The 24486-nt window shown below is 41.2% G+C and overlaps 1 protein-coding gene across 2 annotated transcripts in view; it reads left to right on the top strand.

The window, feature by feature from the left end:
- Positions 1–24486, top strand: part of si:ch211-191a24.3 (tensin-3) — a 57738-nt gene that overhangs the window by 5231 nt on the left and 28021 nt on the right. The window contains exons 3-16 of one of the 2 annotated variants that reach the window (XM_037770139.1): positions 936–986; positions 1074–1196; positions 1311–1375; positions 4626–4709; positions 5017–5129; positions 5407–5467; positions 5559–5634; positions 6361–6490; positions 6732–6797; positions 8665–8769; positions 13829–14779; positions 20950–21080; positions 23145–23253; positions 23340–23408. In XM_037770139.1, the coding sequence (XP_037626067.1) occupies positions 936–986; positions 1074–1196; positions 1311–1375; positions 4626–4709; positions 5017–5129; positions 5407–5467; positions 5559–5634; positions 6361–6490; positions 6732–6797; positions 8665–8769; positions 13829–14779; positions 20950–21080; positions 23145–23253; positions 23340–23408 (2134 nt within the window). Of the gene's footprint in view, positions 1–935; positions 987–1073; positions 1197–1310; positions 1376–4625; positions 4710–5016; positions 5130–5406; positions 5468–5558; positions 5635–6360; positions 6491–6731; positions 6798–8664; positions 8770–13828; positions 14780–20949; positions 21081–23144; positions 23254–23339; positions 23409–24486 lie in introns of those variants that run through there. The other variant, XM_037770140.1, reaches the window with a different exon arrangement.

The following is a 24486-nucleotide window of genomic DNA, read 5'->3' as shown; positions in this document are numbered from 1 at the left end:
GGAGTAAAAAGTACAATATTTTCTTTATGTGTAGTGGAGTTGAAGTATAAATTAGCATGGAATGGAAATACTCAAGTAAAGTTCAAATACTTTAAAATGGTACTAAAGTACAATAAATACATCTGTTTTTACAGTTGTCCCCACTTTCTTAAACGTCACATTCCTCTAAAGTCATATTGGCTTTCTCTCATTTTAAACATTTTTGTGGTTACTTTCATGTCAAGTTGAGTTTAATTATACCAGCCCAAAATCACATATTTGTCTCACTTCACAATTTGTAGAACATACTGTATGACACTCTATCATTACATCCTGGATATGGAAAAACTCCAGACACATTTATTTTGAAAATCATACATGATACGTTCTAAAATCTCCTTAAATTTAACATTTTGGGGCCTTTAATTTGAGAAAAAAAAGTGGGTTAGTTGGTTTTAATCTCTAGCTTTATTTACAGTTATGTTTTGAAGTATGAAAATCAGATTTGTATTTGTTTTATATGCAGAGTATTTCCCCATATCGCCACAAAAGTATGGAGCTAAAGTGAACAATAAAGTGTGGAATGGGAGCTAATTTAAGAAATCCCTAATGTTATACAGCATAACAATACACTTTTTTTTTTTTTTTGCTATGACATGCTTTAATTTCCAGTACTCTGAATTTTAACAGCATTAGATTAGTTATATGATCACCAAAGACTATGTTTGTATATGGTTGTATGTTTTTAATTTAAGATCACAACCTCTTAAAATGTAAATAAGTAAATGTAAGTTCCAACTTCAAGCCCACTATCTTTTCAGTCCCATTTGCATTATTAATATTAAAGTAATGATATGGTTGTAAGTTCATTAAGAATAATGAATAAAAACAAAATGTAACTTTCCTCATGTCGTTCTTTCCTTTTTCATGAAAACAATTTGTCCTTCCTTCTTCAGATCATCAACCTCTCACAGAGAAACGAAACGCTCATCCGAATGAACCACAAGGTAATGATGACGCTCCAAAGTATCACTGTGACAGGTTAAATGTTTGCAGTGTAATGTATGTTACCGTATGTGTGGTTTGTCTGTCAGGTTTTGGACACAGGTTGGGTGGACCTCCTCGCTCCAGACCTGGATCACATCTTCAGTGTGTGCGCGACGATGAAGAACTGGCTGCAAACACATCCAAAGCACGTCCTGGTGTTACACTGCAGGGTAAAAGTCACTGATTCCTCTACACGCACTGACACTGACATGTTATTTGAACTGATCTATGTAGCATTAGTATGTAACGTTTATTTATCCTGATTCTGTGGTTGTCCTCCACAGGGAGGTAAAGGTCGGCTCGGAGTTCTGGTGGCTTCTTATATCCACTTCAGCAACACGTCAGCCAGGTAATACTGATACCATGTGAATTTGTTCAAATAGTATAGGGGTAAAGGATGGTAAAGAAGCATCTGACTTTAATCAATTGCAAAATAAAGGAAATTTGGAGACAACAATGAACAACAATTCTTAGTAAAACAAGACTAAGAGCCTACAGTCATCCTAGCAGCTCAATGAGTCTGTACTTCAGCTAAATTCTAGTGTCAACTTGGTCACAATGACAAGGCTATCATGCTGATGTTTACCATGTTCAACATCTTAGTTTGGTGTGTTAGCATGCTAATATAATTAGCACTGAACACAAAGGAAAGCTGAGACTGATGGGAATGTCATTAGTTTTGCAGGTATTGGTCATAAACCAAAGTATTGGACACATTCAAATTTTAATCTGACCATAGCACTAGATGAAAAGTCAGAAGATCACCAAAGTTAATACAATTTATCCTGCAGGAACTGTGAATGTCTGAACCAAATTTCAAGCCAATCCATCCAATAGTTTTTGAGATATTTCAGTCTGCACCAAAGTGGCAGACTGACAACTGACTGAATTACAAATTATTGAATTACATTAAAGGAACAGTGTGCAACATTTAGGAGGATCTATTGGCAGAAATGGAAAATAATATTAATAAGTATGTTTTCTTTAGTGTATAATCACCCGACTATACGAATCGTGTGTTTTCGTTACCTTAGAATGAGTCGTTTATATCTACATAGGTCTTCATAGCCATTCGCATTTTCGTGTGTGGGCCACCGTAATTCTCCTACATGCTTGGCACACAGGAGAAGTTTCAGTTGGTTGCAATCTGCAACCTCGCCACTAGATGCCACCAAATCCTACACACTGAAGTCGATTAGCGCCTCTAGTAGTAAATGACACTCTTATGTATTTTTGTTTTGTCCCACAACTAGTGAGGCCTAAAGGCTGGGACATGCTTCTTCGTCTGCATGTAAGGGAACGTGCATGGGTGTCATTCGGAGCCATTTGTGTGGCTGTTTTTTTAATACTTGTACAGACTTTGGATGTAACATTAACATGTCCGTGTCAATCAGCTTGTTTAACATACTGGGTTGCACACAATGCTGCATAATTCCCTCATAAGATAGCATATCAGTGCTGACTAGTCTTCCCGTCCATCTAATGTTTGGTCTAGATATGTCAACAGCTATATAGCAAGTACATTTCGCACAGATATTTCAGGTTCCCAAAGGATGAATTCTAGTGATACTGTTTATTGTTGGACGTGTTTGCAGATCAAAGATCACTGATAGAACAATAGAGTGAACAGAGGCTGATCTACTGTACGTCTCCAGCAGCCAAAGGGCAGGAAGTCTGATTGAAGAGACTTTGAACTAGACTGTTATTTGATTTTCGGGCAGGGATCCTGTTGCTGTTGGACACCAGTGAATTTATTTACAATTACTTTACATGCAAGACAGAGTCCAGGGGTGTTTTTAAAGTAAACATTACAGCATTTGCGGTTTATGTGGCTATATATCGTCTATTTAATGGTTAAGATATAAGTTATTAAAAATTTTTAACATCGTCATTTACACATCTAATCATGGGATGAACAGAAAGGTTAGTTCGAGGCAAATCAATATCCACTGAAAATGCAGAAAAAAGAAGGTCAGGTCGATTTCTGCACTGTTGGTGTGGATGTGTGTGTGTGTGTGTGTGCATATGTACTGTTCATGGCTGAACAGCTGACTCAGTGTTGAGAAATATCTGATTGTGACCATTGTTCCTCTACGTGCTTGTGTGAGTGAGTGCAGGTATGCACTATGCAAAGGCTTGTGATTGACTTGTGAGTTACAAAATTACAACAAAGAACGATATTTCCTTACTGTCCTCTGGTGGTATCAAGTCATGCAGATAGTTTTGTTTTTATGTTTTGGGGTTCTGTCTGTGAGATTTCTGCTGCCACCTAAAACAATGGATATTTTTGAAGAAACAATGTCTTTGTTATTCTGGATAATCCACAGAACACAATAGTTTTTTAAAGAAATTAATTTTTAACTAGTGAAAGGAAACCTCCATCAATTTAAAGGAACAGTGTGTAACATTTCAGGGGATCTATTAGCAGACATGGAATATAATATTCATAGCTATGTTTTCATTAGTGTATAATCAACTGAAACTAAGAATCGTTGTGTTTTCGTTAGCTTAGAATGAGCCCTTCATATCTACATAGGGAGCGGGTTCTCTTCCTCGGAGCCCGCCATGTTTCTACAGTAGCCCAGAACAGACAAACCAAACACTGGTTCTAGAGAGAGCCTTTCACGTTTTTACGCAACCTGACGGCCACTGTAGTTCTCCAACACGCTTGTGAATGCGATAGCGTGAACCGCAGAGTGCAGAACCGTGGTGCTGCCAGCCGCTGTCTGACTTCCGTTGCTCCTAAAGTAGTGTTTTTATGGTAAGGATGGCCTCTGAGCGAGGCAAACGGCGTTACCACGTTTTTGCAATCAGCTGCTCACGTTACTACAGTCCTGCAGTAGTGCAGGAAAGGGACTAATGAACGGAGGGACACTCAGTTGGTTGCAATCTGCAACCACACCGCTAGAAGCCACTAAATCCTGCATGACCCTTTAAAACACCAAAGTATATCTCCAGGTCTTGGATAGTACTACTGCATATGCGAAAAAAAATTGTAGCCTACAGCCTAAAACACACAAATCTCCAACTGAGCTGTCAGATGTTGAGTTGCATTGTGGGTAATGTAGGCGCCAGGTTCTGTCAAGGAAGAAGAATGTGGGGAATACAAATGCAATGCAATAATTAATATACATATATTACGCCCCCAAAATTTAACCTGACATGACTTGTGGACTTGTGATCGAGAAAACAATCTCACTACAAGGTCTGTTCAGTAGCTGTTGTAGAGCTTTCGATCATACTGTATTACATGGTCTTCATCAGTGAATCACTCCTTTGTCGGTTTGGCTGGAGCACGAGTTTTTGCTGACTGGCCCATCTGAGGCAGAAATCTCAGAGAACCTCACCACATAAAAATCTGTATCTGTATGGATACATTAATAGATTTGTTTACAAATTGATTTATTTAGTCCATTTATTCATAGATTAATAAATCAAGTTGTAAACAAATATATGAATGGCTATTTTTATTTTACAATTAGTTAATCAATGAAATGCTTTAATACTATTTACGTGACTCGATACTCCTTCAGGTATATTTAGGTGAACTGAGGAGTGTTAAATCTGCATCACCATCTGAATATATGCCTCTCTCTCAGTGCAGACCTTTCTCTCGACCACTTTGCCATGAGGAGGTTCTACAATGACAAACTGTCCGCTCTGATGACGCCCTCGCAAAAACGGTAAGAACAGAGAGTTGATTGAGCAGGATCACTGCGGGTCAAAGGTCAACTGCGGTTCAGGTCTTATAGCCTCTGATCTTCGATGTAGACCGAGGGATCTGCTGTGACTGTTAACCTCAGGCTGCAGGGTCACTAATCACCTGACTTATCCTCTTGTGAAACAGTTACTATAATAAAGCTACAATAAGGTTGTGAAACAAAGAGACGACTTCATGAACAACACAACCACACTTTTATCCAGTCATAAAGTTATTTGAGATACTTGTGTTGGGTAAAAAGCATGAATACATTTCTCTGTGCTCTCCAGGTATGTGTGGATGCTGGGGAGCATGATAAAGGGAGGCCTGAGGTTGTGGCCCTCTCCGTCTTTCCTCCTCTGTGTTGTTCTTCACGGTCTTCCCAAAATAAGACCAGATGGGGGTAAGGAGCAGATGTCTGATCTGAATTAGAGGAAGCTAAGTAGATAAATAGCTGTAGCTGGCTATATGGGGCATATACTGTATTCTTCTTTTCATCTTATTGAGGAAGAAGAAGGAAAGATGATCCTTATAATTTAAAACATGTAACGTCCAAAAAGTCATTTGACTCAGGTCGCAGTCAACGGCTCTGCTATACTGATATGATTCTTGAACTATGCATAACATTTCTTTCTCGAACGAATGCCATCTTTTGTGATGAAACTCTTCTTCCCATGCAGCATGTTGTCTCTTCCTGAGAGTCTACCAGAGTCTACAAGCTGTTTGCACATCAGCAGTCTAGTAAGAAATCACATCAAATCACATAATAATCTGGCAGGATGTTTTTCAGAATATAATACAGTGTGTAATTTGTGTTTATATCCACCTCCAGCCATGTTAATGCAGCCCAGACAGACCGGCTCTACTTTGTGCTCCAGCCAGCACAGCTGCTCAAAGGGGACATCATGGTGAGTAGTGATGTACTTTATTATGAGTTTTCTTTATCATTTAGGGCTATATATAAAAGTAATGATTACTACTGCAGTATAAGGCGCAAATTTTAAATTTTTCCTTATTGGGAACCATTAGAAGCTAACCTTGCAGCAACCCTATTTGACTTGCCTTTTTGTGAATGTATAGATTATTTTACTAATTTTTGTGGGCTGTCTGGATCAGAAAACATGTGATTCAACAAGCCAGTAGAAACCCAGAATACAAGTATGAACCTGAAAATGAGCATGATATGTCCCTTTAATTAATTATGTATCTATTATTGGAAACTATTCTCCATATAGGTTGAATTAAAAGCTTGCCTATAGACAAATTTCCTATATAACTGGCAACAAATCGAACAGTTCTTTCCAGGAAAATTCTTGGAAATCATTAGAGAAATTATTCAGAAATGTAGGACCTGTAGAATACAGCTTTACCATTTTTTGCTCTATTGTAATGTCTAATATGTTGGAAATTTGAAAAAAATACAAAATAAATACAAAAAATACTAAATATAAAATAAAATCTAGATCACAACTTCAACAGTTGTTATTCATAAACCAAAATTGACAGGAAGTAGTTATTTACTGACCTCTTATTTTGCTTTAATATACTGACTTTGCAACAGAAAGGAATGAATCCCAGTGAATCAGATTAGAGCAGCACGTACAGGACGTGTGTCATCTTCTGTCTGGTTTTAGGTGGTTTGTTATGATAAAAACAGCCGGGCAGCCAGCCGTCAGGTCGTCTTCCGTCTCCAGTTTCATACGGGCCTCGTGCACGGACACACCCTCACTTTCTTTAAGGCGGACCTCGACTGTGCCAGTGAAGGTAATTATAACCCTGCACAATGCCAACTGTTGTTTCAGCCACTATCACACTCTGCTGCAATACCCATCATAATCAGTAACCGATAAATCTTCCGGTCTTCCTCCAATGCAAACATCACCTGCCTAAACTAACCTTGAACCCAGTATCAGCTGTGCTGGAGTGTAGGTGTGAAGTACTCGTGGAAATATGTTCAGTGTGCCATGTTAACTGTCCAGCTGTCCGATGTTTGTTGATATTCCAGATTCCCGGTTCCCAGAAGATGGAAAAGTGGAGCTGTTGCTTTCTGACGGCCCTGAAAAGATAACAGGTAGGCTTTTTTCAGAAGCTTGTAGATGCATAAGCAAAGGGCAGCAACAAACATTACTACAGTGAACTGGATAACAGAACGTAGAATGTCTGACAGACAGACTGATATTGACATCTCTAGGGCTAACAACACTTTCGACACTAAGGTTCGATACACAGCGTATTCGTGAGTAGTTTACAAAGACGAATGGTTGGCAAGTCAGTATTGGGTTTTGACATATTTTATGCTGGTACTATTAAACCCCTCCCACCTCCCATGCATGGATCCAACCCCGGGATACTGAAGTGAAGAAACACATAGACTGCACCAATTTTCATCAGGATTATTTCATTTTTCTGAAAACATATGCCATCAGACATTAATGAAAGACGGTATAATTGCATTTCTACACATGGCGACTTTAAATTTGACTTTTAAACTTGTACAACAGTTTTCACAGGGATTATGTTAGTTGGACATTAGTTCCAATAAACACTCAATAGTGACGTCCGTAGAATGTCCAGAGTAATGGGGCGGTCACATGCGCAAAATTAATATCCGCCTCCTGTTCGTTCCCATTCTATGAGAGCAAAGGGGCGGAAAAATATTTGCTTCCGGTTGCAAAGCAATTTCGCATCTTTGCATCCGAAATGCAGATAACTTTTGGCAGGCGATGGTCACTTGCCTGCATTCATGCACGTGTAACCGTGCCCTAACTGGGACGTTGTTCATACTGTAGAACATTGTTCAAATGTAATTAAGTACAAAATTATAATCACAACACAAAATCTGAAACATCTATATCTCAATATTTCTACTCTCAACTATTTGCATGGCCAGACAGCATTAGGGATAAGTAAAACAATGTATTTTTTGTGTTTTAAGTGAACTGAACCTTTAAACCTTTTGCTAAAATGTACATTTACCTTAAACAAATCCTCTCTAACGCTCTGGTTCCCAACCTTTTTAGTTTGTGGCCCCTTAAAACAATCGTCACGTTCAACAAAATAATTATTTGTATATTAAATATTATATATTTTCTTGTTCTTTCTTTTTAAAAAAAAATAAAATAATAACTCTTAGAATCCTGAAGAAGTAAAGTTATCCAATAATTTAGAGAAAAAAAAACACATCAATTATCTCTTAACTTCTCAACTTTATCTTGTTCCGACCCCCTCATTGGGAACCGTTGCTCATACAAACACCTGGACTCCCAGAACTACACACCCTCACACATGCACAACCAACACTCATCCACACAGACACATTATTTGGGCTACAAGTGCTGCAGATGAACAAAGACAACACCAAACATCACTGTCTCCTAATTCAAGCAGAAGAGACAGAAATGACTCAGTTTGAAACATTACATCTGCACACACACACACATACACACACACCACACACACTCTCTCTACTCATGAATGAAAAACGTATTCATTCACATCAACAAACAGTCCCCCAGGCGGGGGCAGTGTTGGACACTAAGAGGATGGTGTAGGCTAAACTGGCCCTCAGCGCCACAATCACACTCCTCGCCTCTCAACAGGAAGCAATATGAGGAGTTATCACATACACACATCTGACAGGAATTCAGATTGGAGATACTGTATATGGGAAAACACACAGGCGGGGGAAAACCAGGACACACTCACATTCAGAAACTTACACAGTCGGACACACACACTCTCACAGGTAGAAGCAAAAACAAAATTAAAGCTCACAGCTCTTAAATCAAATTTGAAATGAGATCTTGCATCAGCTGGTGTTATTGTGTGAGTGTGTGTGTGTGTGTGTGTGTGTGTGTGTGTGTGTCGTTGTTGTTTAACTGACTCCTGACCAGCGCTGCCTCTTTGTCTGCTGCTCTGTTTGTCATTTCCATGTGCAGGCAGAGAGCTGTGGCACAACGGACGCTGTGTGACGGTGGACTATGACACCTTGGACCCTTTGGTCAGACGAGATTCATATCAAGACACGTCTTCTCTTGAAACAGGTGAGGTGCATTTAAATGTCTTTCAACAGATAACTTCACTTGTTTCTCTTTCTTTCACTTTCTCTTCCTGTTGTTCTGGATCCCTGCTGTGTCTCTGACTTAATTGTTAGACCGGATTTAACAGTAAAACAATATATTTGGAGACTCTTACATAATGGTGACCTTTATTCTGTTTCCATGGCATTCTTAGGGAAACTAGAATGCCGATCCAGGGCTGCTTTCTGACTTTTTAAAGACCATACCAATGTTTTTGTAAGTCTTACCTCCTTCACAACAAATTATTTGGTCTCCACCAACTCCTGAGAGACATATCTGTCTCTTTAGCTGATAAAGGCTCCGCCATGTCGACGCTGCCTGCTGCAACTGAAAAACAATTTCACATTGTCATTTGATACATTATTATAAAAATATCAATTATAGCCACTTTAAGTATACATGTTCTCTAGTAGTAAATGGAATAAAACATGCAACATTATAGGTATAGTTCTTTAAAGGTCCTCTAACCAATATTGATTTTATAGCATGGATTAAAAGACTTCATGTAATGTAAATCAATCGTACTCAGTGCTGAACCCACAAAGAAGAATCATCTACTCTGCAGCTCTACAGAGCTTTTTTAGCCTCTTTTAGCTTAAAACTTTGGTTTGACTGCAGATTCACTGTCTAGTACAGTCTCTGTATTTTCGGGAAGCTGTTTTGAACAAACAAGCTCTGATAAACCCACTGTACAATACCTGCCCAACACCAAACTAGCTGGTGAAGAAAGTGGAGCATTTAGCAGCTAAAGAGCCGGATATCTCCCTCAGGAGTTGGCGGAGACCTAAACGGTGCTAAAAAGAGAGTGGACGTACATTCAAGGTGGTTGACAAAATCATCTCCAGGTGGATGTGGGAGTAGGCAGCTGTTTGCTAACATGCTGTAACAACTTGAAATCATGTCAAAGTTTTTTTTCTAGCTTGTTGTGGAGTTTTCTTTACTTCGCACGGCAGCTGGATTCTCGCGATGTCACGATATCACGCGAGAATCACAGGATCACATATTACATGAAAATCCATCTTGTCAGGCTTAAAGTAATACCTTTGTGACTGGCAAGCCAGATCACGGACCAATAAGCATCCTATGAGGAGCTTCTCGCAGCTATGGCGTGGGTTAGGTGTGTGGGTAACGACAGAGAGAGGTAACTGTTTATTCTAAAGAACAATGACGGGTCCTGGAGAGGATACTATAGATGCTGCAATAGCATCAGTTCTATCAGAACTGGAGAGCAGGGCCGGCTTAAGGCATAGGCCATATAAGCGATCGCCTACGGCGCCACCTTCTGGGGAGCGCTGGTCGCCCTCTAAAAAAAAAAAAAAAATGAGGGACACCTTTTCTCATTTTCTGTATTGAGGTAACAAATGATCAAATAAATAAAATAAATATAGAAAGAAAGAAAAACACTTTTCACCCCTGTAACTCTCTTTCTCACACTTTCTCATCTGTCCGGCCGCACTTGAACGTCACACTGTGGCTGTGCGCACTGGGGCAAGGGTGGGGGGCGGTGGGGTTGTTTGGTATCACATCAGATGGGGCTCCTAATCCAAATTTTGCCTATGGCACCAAAAGGGTTAGAGCCGGCCCTGCTGGAGAGTATTTCTTCATTGAGAGAAGAGCAAAGAACGGCACTGAAGGCTTTTCACGATGGAAAAGATGTTTTCGCTCTTCTCCCGACTGGCTTCGGCAAGAGTTTGATTGACAGATAGTTCATCCAATCACCTGCCAAGCATTTTTTTTAAAGTGCCCGCCCTTTTCAGTTTCCCATGAAAGCTTCCCAGATGGTTCTGTGTAACAAACCATCAGGCGGGTCAGGTTAGAGTTTTCTGCCCCAAAGTGGCCAAAATAAATCAGTTAATGTACTTCTGGCTGCTCTTCAGAAGCTGCATCCCTCTGTGGGTGCAGATCCAGTCTCTGAGAAGGTCTGTTTAGACTGTGGCCTACGCTGTGGTCAGTGCTGCGGGTAACTGTCTGGTCAACTGAGTGACAGCTTACAACTCTTGTGGTCACAAAGACGTTCCTGGGAATGGGCGTAACGGCAATCATCTAAACAGCGGCCAGAGCCGACCCGTGGATTTGGAGGCGGCTGTTTGTCAAAGAGTTTCCATTTAGTTAGAACAACCGTTCACACACAGAAAAACACCAACACAAAAACACACACACCCAGACAGCTGAAACAATCACTTAAAGCGGCGGTTGAGGTTTTTCAGTTGCAGCTGTTTTATGCTGTTGCTAAATCTGCTCTGCCAGCCATGTAATTTAGATGGACCGAGAAACGCGGAGAAGTGGCATTTGAACGCACATTTGCACAGACGCTCACGTGAACGCAAACAACACACATGGCCATTACGTTTAACCGCCAGCACACACGCATGCACATGAGCATACAGTAATGAGGGTGCCAGCCAGTTAGCAACGCAGCCAGTTGCAAGAATGTTGTTTTCAACCACAGGTGGTTCTACTTTACCCTCTCGGCCCACTCAGACACCCCTCCCCTCCGCTGCTTCTATCACTACATCTCCCCCATCTTCTTTCTTCTCCTCTATCTCCCTTTTTCTCGCTAAAGCGTGTTGCTTTCATGTTCAAGTTGCAGGTTGCAATTTGTCCAATGTGTCCCCTTCCCCCTTCTGCACTACAAGTCTCTCCATAGCCCGCCCCCATGTTTACATTCCCCTCTCCATATTTGGCCAGCTCAAGGTCCTTGTGCTTCTTTTCTTGAAAGTGCATTGTGTTGTTCTGCACAAACTCTTCCACCTGTGTGTGTGCTTGCATGCAGTCTAGTGAATGATCCACCCTTTGGTTTTTCCTTCTACTGCTTTTCCCCCCTTTAAAATGCATGAGCGCACACACTCTCTGCACTACCTGTGTCAGCCCGGGACAGGATGCAGGAGGGGGTGGAGGAAAGAGGAGGAGGGATGAGGCAAAGCAAGGCTGATTTTTGCAGTGACGGTGAAGGCGGAGATTTGTAGTGCAGGGACGGAGCAGGCGAGGAAGGAGTGACATGAGAGAGGGGAAAGAGAGAGTAGGAGGAAGGGGGGGATGCACACAGGGGGGGCTGTTAGCACCTTAAGAGAAAGAATGTTCTTTGCTTGTCTTCCTGTGGCAGCCTGAGAGCACGACAGCAGAGGAGCAACTAAGCTGGTCTGGATCTTTTTTCAGTCTCCCTCTCTCTGTCTCTTTCTATCTTGTCGCCTCATCCTTTTCATTCTGTCCTCGTCCTTGCCCCCTCTTTCCTTTCAGCTGGTCATCTGTTTCTCTTTTCCTCTTTCTCTGACTCCTAAGGGAGGCTTCAGCAAAGCATTTCCATCCTGTTTCTAGTCCGCAGTGGGAACAGTGAAAGTTTCCCCCTGACTGCCGGTGAGTGAGTAAGTAATCTGCTTTTTGATGCTATAGTTTGGCATTTTAGTGCGTGTCTTTTTTTTTTTTAACTGAAGTTCTGACAGTATTGTGAAAGTTATACAGAGTGTTTATCAGTGTGTGAATGTACTCTGTGCATCTGTGTGTGACCAGCTGTGAGGTTTACCATGCATGTCTGGTATTTGAGTTTTATTGCCTCTCTAGACTTAAGAGGCTGTGCTCATACAGCTCTGGTATGCACTGTATGTATTGTTGCAGTCACTGTACGAGGCAGTCTTATCTCATCCGAACGCAACGGCCTTTATCAGAAAAGAACTTGCTTGTTTAGTTCTGATACGCTATATGTCTAGTATGTTTTAGGGGTGCAACTAATGATAATTTCCATTTATTTGATGAATTATTTGATCTAAAAAAAGCCAGAAAATGTAAATAAAAGTCTAAAACCCAAATATATTCAGTTTACTATCATATTTGATGATAAAAGCAACAAATCCTTACAATTGTTTGGCATTTTTGCTTGAAAAAATGACTTAAACAATTAATCAATTATCAAAATTTTCTGTTGATTGATTAATTGTTCCAGCTCTAGTATGTTTCTAACTCGCTGTAAGACTTAGAAAGACGCTCTGTTCTTGCTACATATGGTTAAAGTATACCAACATGTGTGTGTGTGTGTGTGTGTGTACAATCAGCTCTATCTGACCTCAGGTACACGTCTATGACAGACACGTCCTTTGCGTGACACACATACATATACACAAACTACACACGTATGCATCCGCCTGCCCACACAAAGGGGCTCTGTGTTATCTACATGGAGTGTGTCTGGAGTGATGGCTGTGGGCCAACAGGTGGTGTGTATGTATGTGTGTGTGTCATAGTGAATCATATACAGTAGCGGTGCAGGTATGGAGTCATATGTAGTGAGAATATCTCCAGTACAAAAGGTGTAATTTCTGCTTTTAGTTAACATTTTTACAGTTTAACTTTGATTTACTATGCTTTTACATCCCCTTCAGTTGTTAGCATGAGGTCACAGCAATACGCGTTTTGATTTTTGAAACTTTTGCCTCTATATGTTGCTGTAAACCTCTGATTCGTGGAACTGCTGCAACTTTTTAGGGAAAAGTATTAATTTATATTACAGCTGACACAATTAGTCAATTAAAGGAAAAGTCGATGGAAAGAAAATTACATCTAAAACAATTTTGATAATTGATTTATCATTTAAGTCTTTTTTTAAGCAAACTATCTTTGGTTACACCTTCTTAAATGTGAATGTTGGCTGTTTTTCTTTGTTATAATTTTTTTTATTGCAAATTGAATATCTTTGGGTCATTTTCAGCCTTTTCTTACATGTTTTAGACCACATGATTGATTAATTAATTAATAAAGAAAATAATTGATAATGAAATCAATAAAGAAAAGCAGCCCTAATTTATATTTTAATGTACGGGTGAAAATGTTTAATTATAATACTCTCCTAGAAAGAAGCTAGAAAAGTTTGTCTTTGCTTTTTTGTGGTTGAAGAATCCTTGATTTCATCATGTCCTCCTCATGTCTGACACCAAACCTACCCCCTTGCTTCTATAGGTCACATTTGCATCTGTTTTCACTCTTCAGTTAACATATAAACCTTCTACTGACCTCACTGATTTTGTCTTCCCAGCTCCACTTCATGTCCTGGACCCTGGAAATGTCAGCTTGTATGCCAGAGTGAGGAAGAAGAGTAGTGAGGAAGGGTCTTCGTTCCACCTGACCACCACCAGCAGCCCCAGCTGCAGCGACCGAGCTCCATCTGCCAGCAGTGATTCAGGCCTGTCTGTGGCCTCACAGGGGCGGACCGGAGCCGGACAGAGGAGAGGGGCTGCACGGGACAAGTGTACCCAGGCAGGGAGGCTGCTCCCTGGGGTGGACTTTGAGATAGTTCAGCCTCTTCTGGAGGTCATGACGGAGCTTGCTGCCGCCGGCAGAGGGGAGGGGGAGATGACTGGAGACGAGTCTGGACTGGGACACACTATCAATGGAGAGGCTTCGTCCAGCGAGAGGGAAACTGATATATTAGATGATGAGGACGAAGTAGATGGTGAAACGGCTCCTGCTTCAGACCTGCCAAGCTCAAGCAGCGTCTGCTCCCTCTCCTCTGAGAACCTGCCTGAAACACAAAGATCAGCCCACGCTGAGTACTCCACACACTCCTGGGTTCGGCAGCAGCAGATGGTTGAGGTCGTAACTGAAACCTACCTTCAAGTTGATAGGGAAGAGAAGTTGAACAAGGTGAGGAAAGAGAGGCCGCCGCCTCTGGTAGCTCCTCACACACCGCCTCGAGGACTCAGCAGCAGGGAAGCAGTGCAGAGAGGGCTGACGGACGAGGACGACACACACAACGTCACACAAAACACAGATGTTACACACAACACTCAGTCCGTCAGTACTACACAAGAAGAGGATATGTCGTCGTTAAACACAGAATTTGACGAGTCCTTAGAGCAGCTGAACCAGCTGATTCTGGATTTGGACCCAACCTTTGTTCCCGTTCCTACCCGCTGCGCACCCCTGTCTCGCTCCGCCTCCCTCCACACCAACGGCCTCAGCCACAAGGGAAATACCCATCTGTCAGGTAAGACAAAAAAGAGGCATCACACCATAGAATCAAAATACTAGTATCGGACGACACCGAATCGTCTTCATTGCTAGCAACATGGCTCTAGGGTTGGCAATGTTGATCGGTTTGTCCACCACTTTGGTCCAAACTGAAATATCTCAACAACTATTGGATGGTTTGCCATGAAATTTGGTAGATACATGATCCAATACGTTGGTTTATGACCAAATACCTGCAAAACTAACATCATTCTCAGCCAGGTAACATTATACCAGTGGGCAACCCCTGGGTTGGAAAAGCGAAGCCAATGAGGAAGTGCCTTGAACTTGCGTTCTTTCTTACAGCCAGCAGGGGGCGACTCCTGGTTGCAAAAAGAAGTCAGATTGTATAGAAGTCTATGCAAAAGTCACCGTACTTCTCACTTGATTTATTACCTCAGTAAACATTGTAAACGTGAGTTTATGGTCTCAATCACTAGTTTCAAGTGTAGGTAGATGATAAAGCAGGGTATGCTTTAGGGCGTGGCTACCTTGTGATTGACAGGTCGCCACCACTGTGTTTTCCGGTTTGGGAGTTGTCCGTGTTTTTGTCTTAGAACTTTAATCCTTTCTTTCACAGTGTGTTTCAGTTCGTGAAAGTTAATTGTAACCTTTTGGTGACCAAAAAATGTCTTATTCAGCGTTCGGTTGTACTTAGCTCCACCCTCTTGTGTCACTTCTGGTTGCAAAGATGGCGACGGCCAAAATGCCAAACCCAAGGCTTCAAAACGGCAGTCCCCAAACCAATGGGTGACGTCACGGTGACTACGTCCAGTTCTTATATACCGTCTATGCATTATACCTGCTGACTCTCAGCGTTTTAACATTGGTACATTAGCATTTAGCTCAAAGCCCTGCTGTGCCTAAGTGCAGACTAAAAAATGTATGTATTTTGGGTAAACTTGGTAAATTATAACAGCACCTTTACACAGCTCTACTTGTACAGAGACACAAAACAGTCCACTGTGACATCATGACTGGTTGAAATGCCACACTAAAGAAAATATATGCGTGCCAACAAGCTGGCGGGCTGCAGATGACGCTTGTAAATTGGACTTGTTATATTGTGGATCTCAGTTCAGCCTACAGAGAACCATTTATAACCCAGACTGAAGGACTGAAGTGCTGCCCGATTGTGGAAATCTCCACCTGAGAGAGAGGAATACATCTGGGTTTGTTACAGAAGGTGTGTTTGTTAGTGTGTGCACAGTGTTTGCTGAAAGGGTGGAAGTATTTGATTAAACAGGTAGTGGGATATTCTGCAATGTAAGCACAATAATGTGTTTACCCTTCAATCCGTCTTATTTGGAATGGAAACATACAGAGCTGGCAGAGAAGGTTACATAAGTGACGTATGTGCGGAGACGGACCAACCTGACCTCTCACCACAGTGAAACTCAGGATGAAGTAATGCCATAAAAATGTAATCCACTGATAAAATTAAATAACCTACAGTTTTGCAAGCAGGTGAATGGGATTAAATGAGTTACTTCTTATCATCAAAGATTCAGTCAAGGATGTTAGACACTGTGACAGGTTTCTCATGAGCCCGTGACAGGAAGCTCAAAGCTTTAGCAGATTTTAGATCTAGAATCAATCTACTGCATAACATCGGATTAAACTGTAACAGAATAGTTCAAATCCTGATCAAGACGTTTTAAAAGTTAAATTTGAACTTGAATGCTACAAAAACAGCCAATTCCTAACTCATAAGGCACTGTAGAATAATTTCATGGAAGTAGTCCTAGGGGTGTCCCAAATCTGATGATGCCATGTGGAAAATACCCCCCTGTCAGTACTGTAACACAAATCCATTTTAAATTTAATTTACCCGAAGGTTTGCAGGCAAGAAATAACCTGTGTGGTTGATCAAACATCTTCTCTATCAACAGCAGCACTATCAGGGAGCAGTTGGGAATATAACTTTTATAATTCAGGAATTTAACACACTGGCCAACGCACAATGACTTGTTGAAGGTCAAATAAAGAGCTGATTTCAAAATGATTCAGGCCAGTCGATCTGCTATCTGTCTATCTGCCTGGAGGTTTCTGGATCAAGAAAACTTTGTCAGACTCAGTTGTGAAGACTAATCGGTAGTTCAGTCTAGTTTACTATTACACATCAATATTGCCTCTTGTAAAATATCTGCACCCTATTTCATTTTCTCCAGAATTGACTCCAACACGCCTGCTTATGCAATTCATAGTCCATAGTCCATAGTTTTGTTGTGTGGCGTACAAATGATACGCGAAAAACGTAAAATGTGTCCTCATGACACCTGGAATGTCCGTGTAATGCTGTGCTATGTAAACACCTTCCTGTGAGTCCAGGTTGGTAAAAGAAGAAGAGTTAAGAGTCAATTAAGTGTACTCATGAATTAACTCCCAACAATAGCATATACAATAGCATTCACATATTTTATGTGCATCTTGGAGTATCGTATGTGAAAAGCTGTATGGAAACCACAAAATTGGATAAAACGCTTGCTTGAGGTGTTTTTTGCCTCGTTGAAAAAGAGTCGATGCGCTAAATGGATAATGGAAATGCCTTTACCGAATAATTCTGACGTAGTGAACATTTAACTCACATGACTGATCAGCTGTTTCTGCCGTCAGCGTCTTCTCGGATATTACCCTAACATGCTAATGCTTGTCTTCATCTCTGGACAGCATGAAAACATGACCAATACTAGTGGATATGAAAGAATTATTAAAACTTGCCCAATTGAAACTAATCCCTGAAGAACTCTCTCCATTTTTCTCTTGTAGATGGGTTAGTTATGGTTAGATGGCCAAGTCGACTTGTTTTGTTTCCGGTTCACAATCTCTACTTCTACTCTTTTGCAGCCATCTATAGCGCTAACTTCTGACCAAACTACGCTGTAGCCGAGTTAATTTGCTCCAAACCAGTTGATGGAAATGCGCCAAATTCGCATTTCTTTTTGTGCGACATTTCAAAAGTTCACTTCAAATTTGCTTGACAATTGAATGAAAACATGGCTGATGACTGACTTGGACTTTTTGCCTTTTGATTTGGAAACAACTTGATATTCTCCCCAAACCCAAAGATTACAAAACTGATAAACTCTTCATTGTCCTTACAACAAATATGCTTTGAATCAAATCGACATGGAGCCAATCATGTTGTGTGAAAAGGGGGAAAGGTGTGTTTGGCTGTGGAGACAAATAGTGACTTGTTTAGGACTTGGGACTTGATTTGGGACATCGTAGTCAAGACTAGAGACTTACTTGTGACTTAAACAACCTTTTTTAAAACTTCCACCTAAAGATGTCACAGTGATGATGTCTGTTTTCCCGACCCATATGTCAGCGTGGCTTCTCTCACTGTTTGTCCTTCCCTGCTAGCACATATGACAGATTTACTCCCTCTCATATCCACTGGGATGCACCCAGGAGGAAGAAGGACATTTGTGCTGCGACCTCCACTCCTAATTCATTTTCTGTTTGAGGACTGTGGGTCATAGGTGTACGAGTGATGTCATCACTTCCCAGCTCTTTGTGTACAGAGCAGCTGTTCCATCAAAGCTAACCTCGGTGTGGCCCGGTGGTTCATATGGGAGATTTCCGACAGTGAAGATCGGCCGTGACAGCTCCTGAATCATGTCTGTCAGGGTCTCTGCTGTAGTTTATCTTTGACCCGTAGCCATGTGCCACGCAGGGTTACATTACTGACATTTAACCTCTGACCCTGTGTTTTTGTACACTGTCAGGTCAATGAGAGGGCTTCTCCTAATCATGGAATTTGAGCACAGGAAATGGAGCATGTGTGTTTGTATGTATGTAGGTCAGCAAGTTTGTCAGGGGGATATTTCCCGAGGGCATATTTGGAGCAGCAACACTAATATTTCACTGTTTGGTAACTGCAGCAGTGTGTGTGTAGAAGTGTCTGTTTGTTACGTGTGTTTTCAAGGCAATGTTTTGAGGCCGGAATTTGTAAGCGATCAGGAATGCTTTTGAAGTTTGACACAACACTTTGCTCTCCAGTGTGTTTGCATCATGCCCTCCTTCTCCCTCTCATCATCTTTGGAGTTTGCACTCTTCAAAAGAGAATAGCCTCCTCCTCACAAATACAGCGGCTATCAAGTGATACTTGACACTGTAAAAAAAAAACCTCAGCTGGCCCTCTGGTGTAGAGGAGGAACTGGATTAGTTTCAGTTGGACTAGCACGTGAGTTTGAGATGATGGATGCTCACAATGAAAGATGAGCTCACAATGTTCCACATGGCTGTTTATAGTTGATATGCACAATTGCATGTGGTCCCATATATGGTCAATCTCTATCACGACACACGTCCGACTGGGGTTTCTGTGTGTGTTTTTTGGTGTTTCCATAGTCTCCAAAGGCTGCAATACAGCAAAATAAGATAACTTTCAAAATGTATTTTATTGTTTTAGTTGACTAAAAGAAGAAAACATGTCTCTGTTATCATATCTACATTACTAATTTTAGTTTCCTGTGTATAAATGTCAATGCAAAATCAGCCCCAGTGTTGTCAAATTATCAATATTGAAGTTTTTGGTAAAAAAAAAAATCACCCAACCTGGCTCACAACAAGAGCAACGCAACTGCTACAACCTGCAAGGTGAAGGTCTCATGACTGACTCAGCAAGCTAGCAACTTAATCCGTTAGCTCCGTTAGTTTACTGTTGGCTGATAAAGAATAAAGAATGACGAAACACAGCAGGTTGACTGACAAACTTTGACACGTTTCCCTTTGCTGTAGAGAGATTTTCACATTTTCAATCTTTCTTCCCTGATAACCTTCTAACAGTGCACAAACAAACTCCCAGAAAGCATAGTTTGATGTGGGTTTGTAAGTTACGTTAGTGACGTTTGTGCCGTGTTTTCCATAGTTATGTTACATTGTTTCTGTACATATTGTACTTATTTTATGACGTTTTTCCTAAAACCTAAACCTTTGCCTAAACCTAACTGTGGACCTTAACGTAGTTTTGTTCTGTGGGTACATTTGAAACGTGAAAAGCCTAAAATGCGTCCCAATGACACGTGAAATGTCTGTTTAATGTCATGCTATATATACGCCCTCCAGTGAGAACAGGTTGATCGGCTACACCAATACTACTACTTGGACAGCATTACGTTGTTGTCTATGGGGGAAAAGCAAAGAACTGCAGTTGCAATTAACAATATAGACTGGGAACAGAGTGAATGAATATAATAATGTGACCGTACGTAGAATTTAGTAACTAAAAAAAAAGTTGTTGTCATGAATATTGGTATAGCAGCTATGACAAAATAAATGACAGTTTATGGCATAAGAAGCGATGACGTTTCTCACATTTTTGGATCGAAGTTGCTGATTGCAAATATTTTGTACAGCCTTAACTAAAGCTGGGTATTTCAGGGCTTTAACTTAAACTGAAGGTTTAGTTTACTACTTTGTAGAACCTATAGCCTACTGGATTTAAATATGAACGGTAACATATCCTTAATTTCCTTAAATGTCGTTATTAATGAATTGTGAACAAGCTATGGGACATTTTACAATTAAAAAGTAAACTTGTAAGTGGACAAAAGTGGTATTTTCTTGTTATTTATCTGCTGACATATAATCCGATACTGATGCATTGAGCTAAAATAGGTTGATGGAATACTTTGCTTATCAATTTCTTGTTTTTATGACTCTGGTTGTCAAGCAAAGAATAAGAAAAAGTCTTTCTTGATGATCTACTCCCATCTGAAAAGAGAACGGCTGATTGTCCAACAGATGTTTTTCGGACAAGCCGCCATAATGTCCCACCATCTGGTCACAGTGAAATCTTGTTTAGTCACACAGTGTCTGCCCTGATGACAGGAGCTACACTCTGCTGATAAGCACGCTGATAGACGCTTTTGTCAGAGACAAACAGGCTAAACATGAACCACTGTCATCACCTTTTATTGCCATCTGGTCATAAAAAAGCGTCAATACTATTTAATGTTGTGTTTTTACAAGAATAAACATAACTGTTTGTGGATATTTCATTTCATAGATGAACACATGAATGAGTTATGATTATTTGGTTGATTATATCTCAGATCATAATCTGTCTGACTGTCTGGCTCTCCTTATCTGCCTCCCACGCTCCTTCTCTCCCCAACCTCACCCCTCTCATTATCTCAGGCTGGAAGCAGCAGATGCAGATCAGTGATGTGACGGACTATGGTGGTCTCCATAGTCCAGGATGGAGAGGAGGCAGTGCTCAGAGCTTCAGAGGCTCCCCAGCCTGCAGTCCCCCCTTCTCACCATCTCAGGTAAACACAGTTTCCCCGCTCACCTGACCGACACTTTGACTGCTGGTAGTCGAACTCCACCCATACTAAGCTATAACTACAAAAAGCTGTTTGTATCAATATTCTTATAATGTGAAAGAAGTCACTCGTAGTGATGAACCGAGAGCTCATTGTTGAGCTGTCCGGCCCACAACTTTACTGTTCTGGTTCACTCTCACCGCTCTCATAGCGTCGTTTTCTGCAGCAGGCAGCTGCTTTCAGAGAAAAAACTCTAAAAAAAACACTATACACTACTTGCTCAGCAGCACAGAGCAGACAAACGCAGTTAGAGACTAGTTAGTGAACATCGTGGAGCATTTAGAAGCTAAAGAGACAGATATTTCCCTGAAGTTGGTGGAGACCAAACCAGAGCTACGTCTTGATTAAATAGAGTCAACAGTGGTTGATGTCTTTTGTAACAGTCTGGAGCTCTGCTATTTGTCAGCTGCTGTTCCACATAGCAGGCAAAATATCACATGCTCTGTCATTTGCAAGGGCAAACCCATGTAATACTTGTTTTTCATACTGTTCCTGTGACATGTACTGTAACAACCAAGCATCCTAGCATCTCCCCCCCCCCACACACACTTGTGTCTAAGAAAAGCTGAGCCCCAACAAGCTGCAAGAACGCCCAGGTGTGTCGAACAGGAGAGCAAATAGGTATTTGACTGCGATGAAAATCTTGTTTTTGAAAGGCTAAATGCCAACAAATATGGATTGAAACTGAATATTTTGTTAGACTTTGCTACTAAATAGCAAAACATATATATCTTTTTAAATAGTTTAGTTTTAAAATAGCTTTATATCCAGACTTTTGTATAAATTATCCAGTAAGTGTGTTATTATGATTTTAGTTATACATGAGCAAATCAAATTTTGACAACCTTAGAGCAGACAAATCTTGGCGCACCTCTTGTGATCTTTGGCACCCCGCTAAGGGGAGCCCGGACCCCAGGCTGGAAACCACTGGTCCAATACATATAGTATTGTAATGGCAATTTGAGCAAATAATGCAAAATTAAGGCATTTAAAGGTGCTAAATGCAAAATTGGGAGCACTTCTATTGCTTAACGTGGTGACGGCAGTGCTAACAGCACTAACAGTGAAAACAACAGCAACAGCGCTGATGGAGCTAAGAGTGTTAACCTTAGGGGGCCGGAGGGGGGGTGGGTTTATCTGAGTGGGTTGGTTCCACAACGTTGCCGTCGGTCTGGACAGTGTTATCAGCTATAGGCCTATCTTCCAAATGAGAGCTATAGCTATTAGTGGGGCACGCTCACATGCACTAAAAGCACGCACGGCCGACTCGGCTATGTCAATGTGACACTTGGAAACTCGGATTAAGACACACACAGAGGGAGAGTGACTTCATTCTCTGCTCAGGTAGACAATACTCCTCTAAATCTTTACAGAGCAAATAGTTGTTTGCTGCTATATTAATGCTCTGGATATCATATAGAGAACCTTTAAAAATAATTGAATTGTATTTCAAACTGTTGGGCGCTGTTATTTATTTATATGTTTATTTATGTCTTGTTTTAAGCTTGTTCTCAAGCTTGTTTAAAGTCGGCCTTGAGTCTGACCCAACACCCATTTGGACTCAATGTCTTGACTCGAGCTTGTCAACAGCCCTGATCAGATTATACCACATTATTTCAGGTTCAACGACACAACTCCCAACACAGAGATATCACTTTAAAATCAGTTAAGTCAAGATCTCTGTTGAGATTATGGTTATGTAACTCTATCTGCATCTCTGTAGATGTTTCTTTTCTACCCTCCTCTGTCTCTCTCTCCTCTCTTTCTGTTTCTCTTTTTTTTTTCCTTCTTTTTTCTGAGGTTTCTGCTCTTGCACTCTCTCTCATGGCTGGGTGGCATGAATGGCCCGACTGTTTACACCAAAACACAGGCTGTAGCCACACACAGATCACAAGACTGATGTCTGCTGGTGTGTGTGGGGGGGTTTGTTACCCTGTAAGACTTACAAAAACATGTTTTTGACTTTTCCCCTTCTTTCTTTTATTCTGTTGTTCTTTTTTTTTAAAGCATGGGCATCTCTACAAAACCAACAGCGTGGACTATCGGGGACAGACAGATAGCTCTGACATTGTCCCCACCACTCCGGCCTTCCCAGTGTGTCCTCCGACGCCCTACGGTAAGAGATAATGTCAAAACGGACACTTCTTGATGTGGGTGTGTCTGCGTTTTGTAATCTCATCAGCGTCTGTCTTCTCTTCACAGTTAAAACTTTCTCAGAGTTTTCTCAGCTCAGGACTGGCGGGCAGTGGGACCAACACAGCTGGACACAAGGTACACTTTCCCAAGAGTGTGTGTGACCCTATACTGTACATGTATATGTGTGTGTGACTGGCGGGTCCACTTCAGTTTAAACCAAAACATTCAAGCTCCTGATTGCTGCCGGACAGGGTTCAAGGGCCGGCCGGAATGTCCTCTTGGCATAATATACCAAAAACACCCACACACATACACACACCTGGCCTGTCCTTTGTTGCCATTGGCTGGATATGCGGGCATGGCTCTGTTTGTGGTGAGTTGTGTCTGACTCGAGGCAGACAGATGGTTTGTTTATTATTTTTAGGTTTGAGGTAAAAAATCGCTTGGAGGAGTTGATAAAATGGATTGGGATATCCTTTCAGGTCCACGCAGGGACAGCTGATACTGGACGTCCGCTAATAATAGTTGACGGTAACAGAGGAAGAGACCACTGCAGGCAGGATGTCCACTCACGTCCTGTTCTGGGAGGAGACGGGAGGAGAGGGGAGGGTCTTTTGTTGCTGGGACATCCTGCCTGAGGAGATATGTACCACACAGCTGCAGAAGGAATTTACTGTAGTGGCAAAAAACACAAGTGTCTTTCAGTGGTTGTGTCTCATATCTGATCTGAAGTAGCTGTCATGTTCCTGTCGTAGCGACAAACGTTTTGTGCTTTCCCGCTGAGGAAAGAAAGACAGCATATTATATGTGACAGTCATTAGCGTAGGGGAGGGTGGTGCTGGTTGGATGATTCTGTTTTCCTACAAGTATGAAAAATATGGTAAATCTGAAGCATAATCATATCTGGTTTCAATATGACTGCCTGCCTTCGCCTCAGTTTAAAGTCTGGAGGAGCTGCTGAACATTACTGGCCATAGCAAAATAGTGATGGAGAAAATAACATCAAATAGCATATTTCTTTACTTTAAGTCCAAAACCAACAAAACAAATGGCTAAAAAAGGACACAGTGTGTCTAAATATGTGACATGATGTACTGTACTGATAGACTGTATATAAGAAGTGGACGTAGTCACCATGACATCACCTATTGGTTTGTGTACTGCCGTTGTGAAGCCTCAAGTTTGGCATTTTGGCCGTCGCTATCTTGTTTTT

Source organism: Sebastes umbrosus, chromosome 5 (assembly GCF_015220745.1).
Source record: "Sebastes umbrosus isolate fSebUmb1 chromosome 5, fSebUmb1.pri, whole genome shotgun sequence".
NCBI classification, from domain to species: domain Eukaryota; kingdom Metazoa; phylum Chordata; class Actinopteri; order Perciformes; family Sebastidae; genus Sebastes; species Sebastes umbrosus.
The sequence above is the reverse complement of the archived record's forward strand: the minus strand, read 5'-3'. Positions and strand labels throughout refer to the sequence as shown.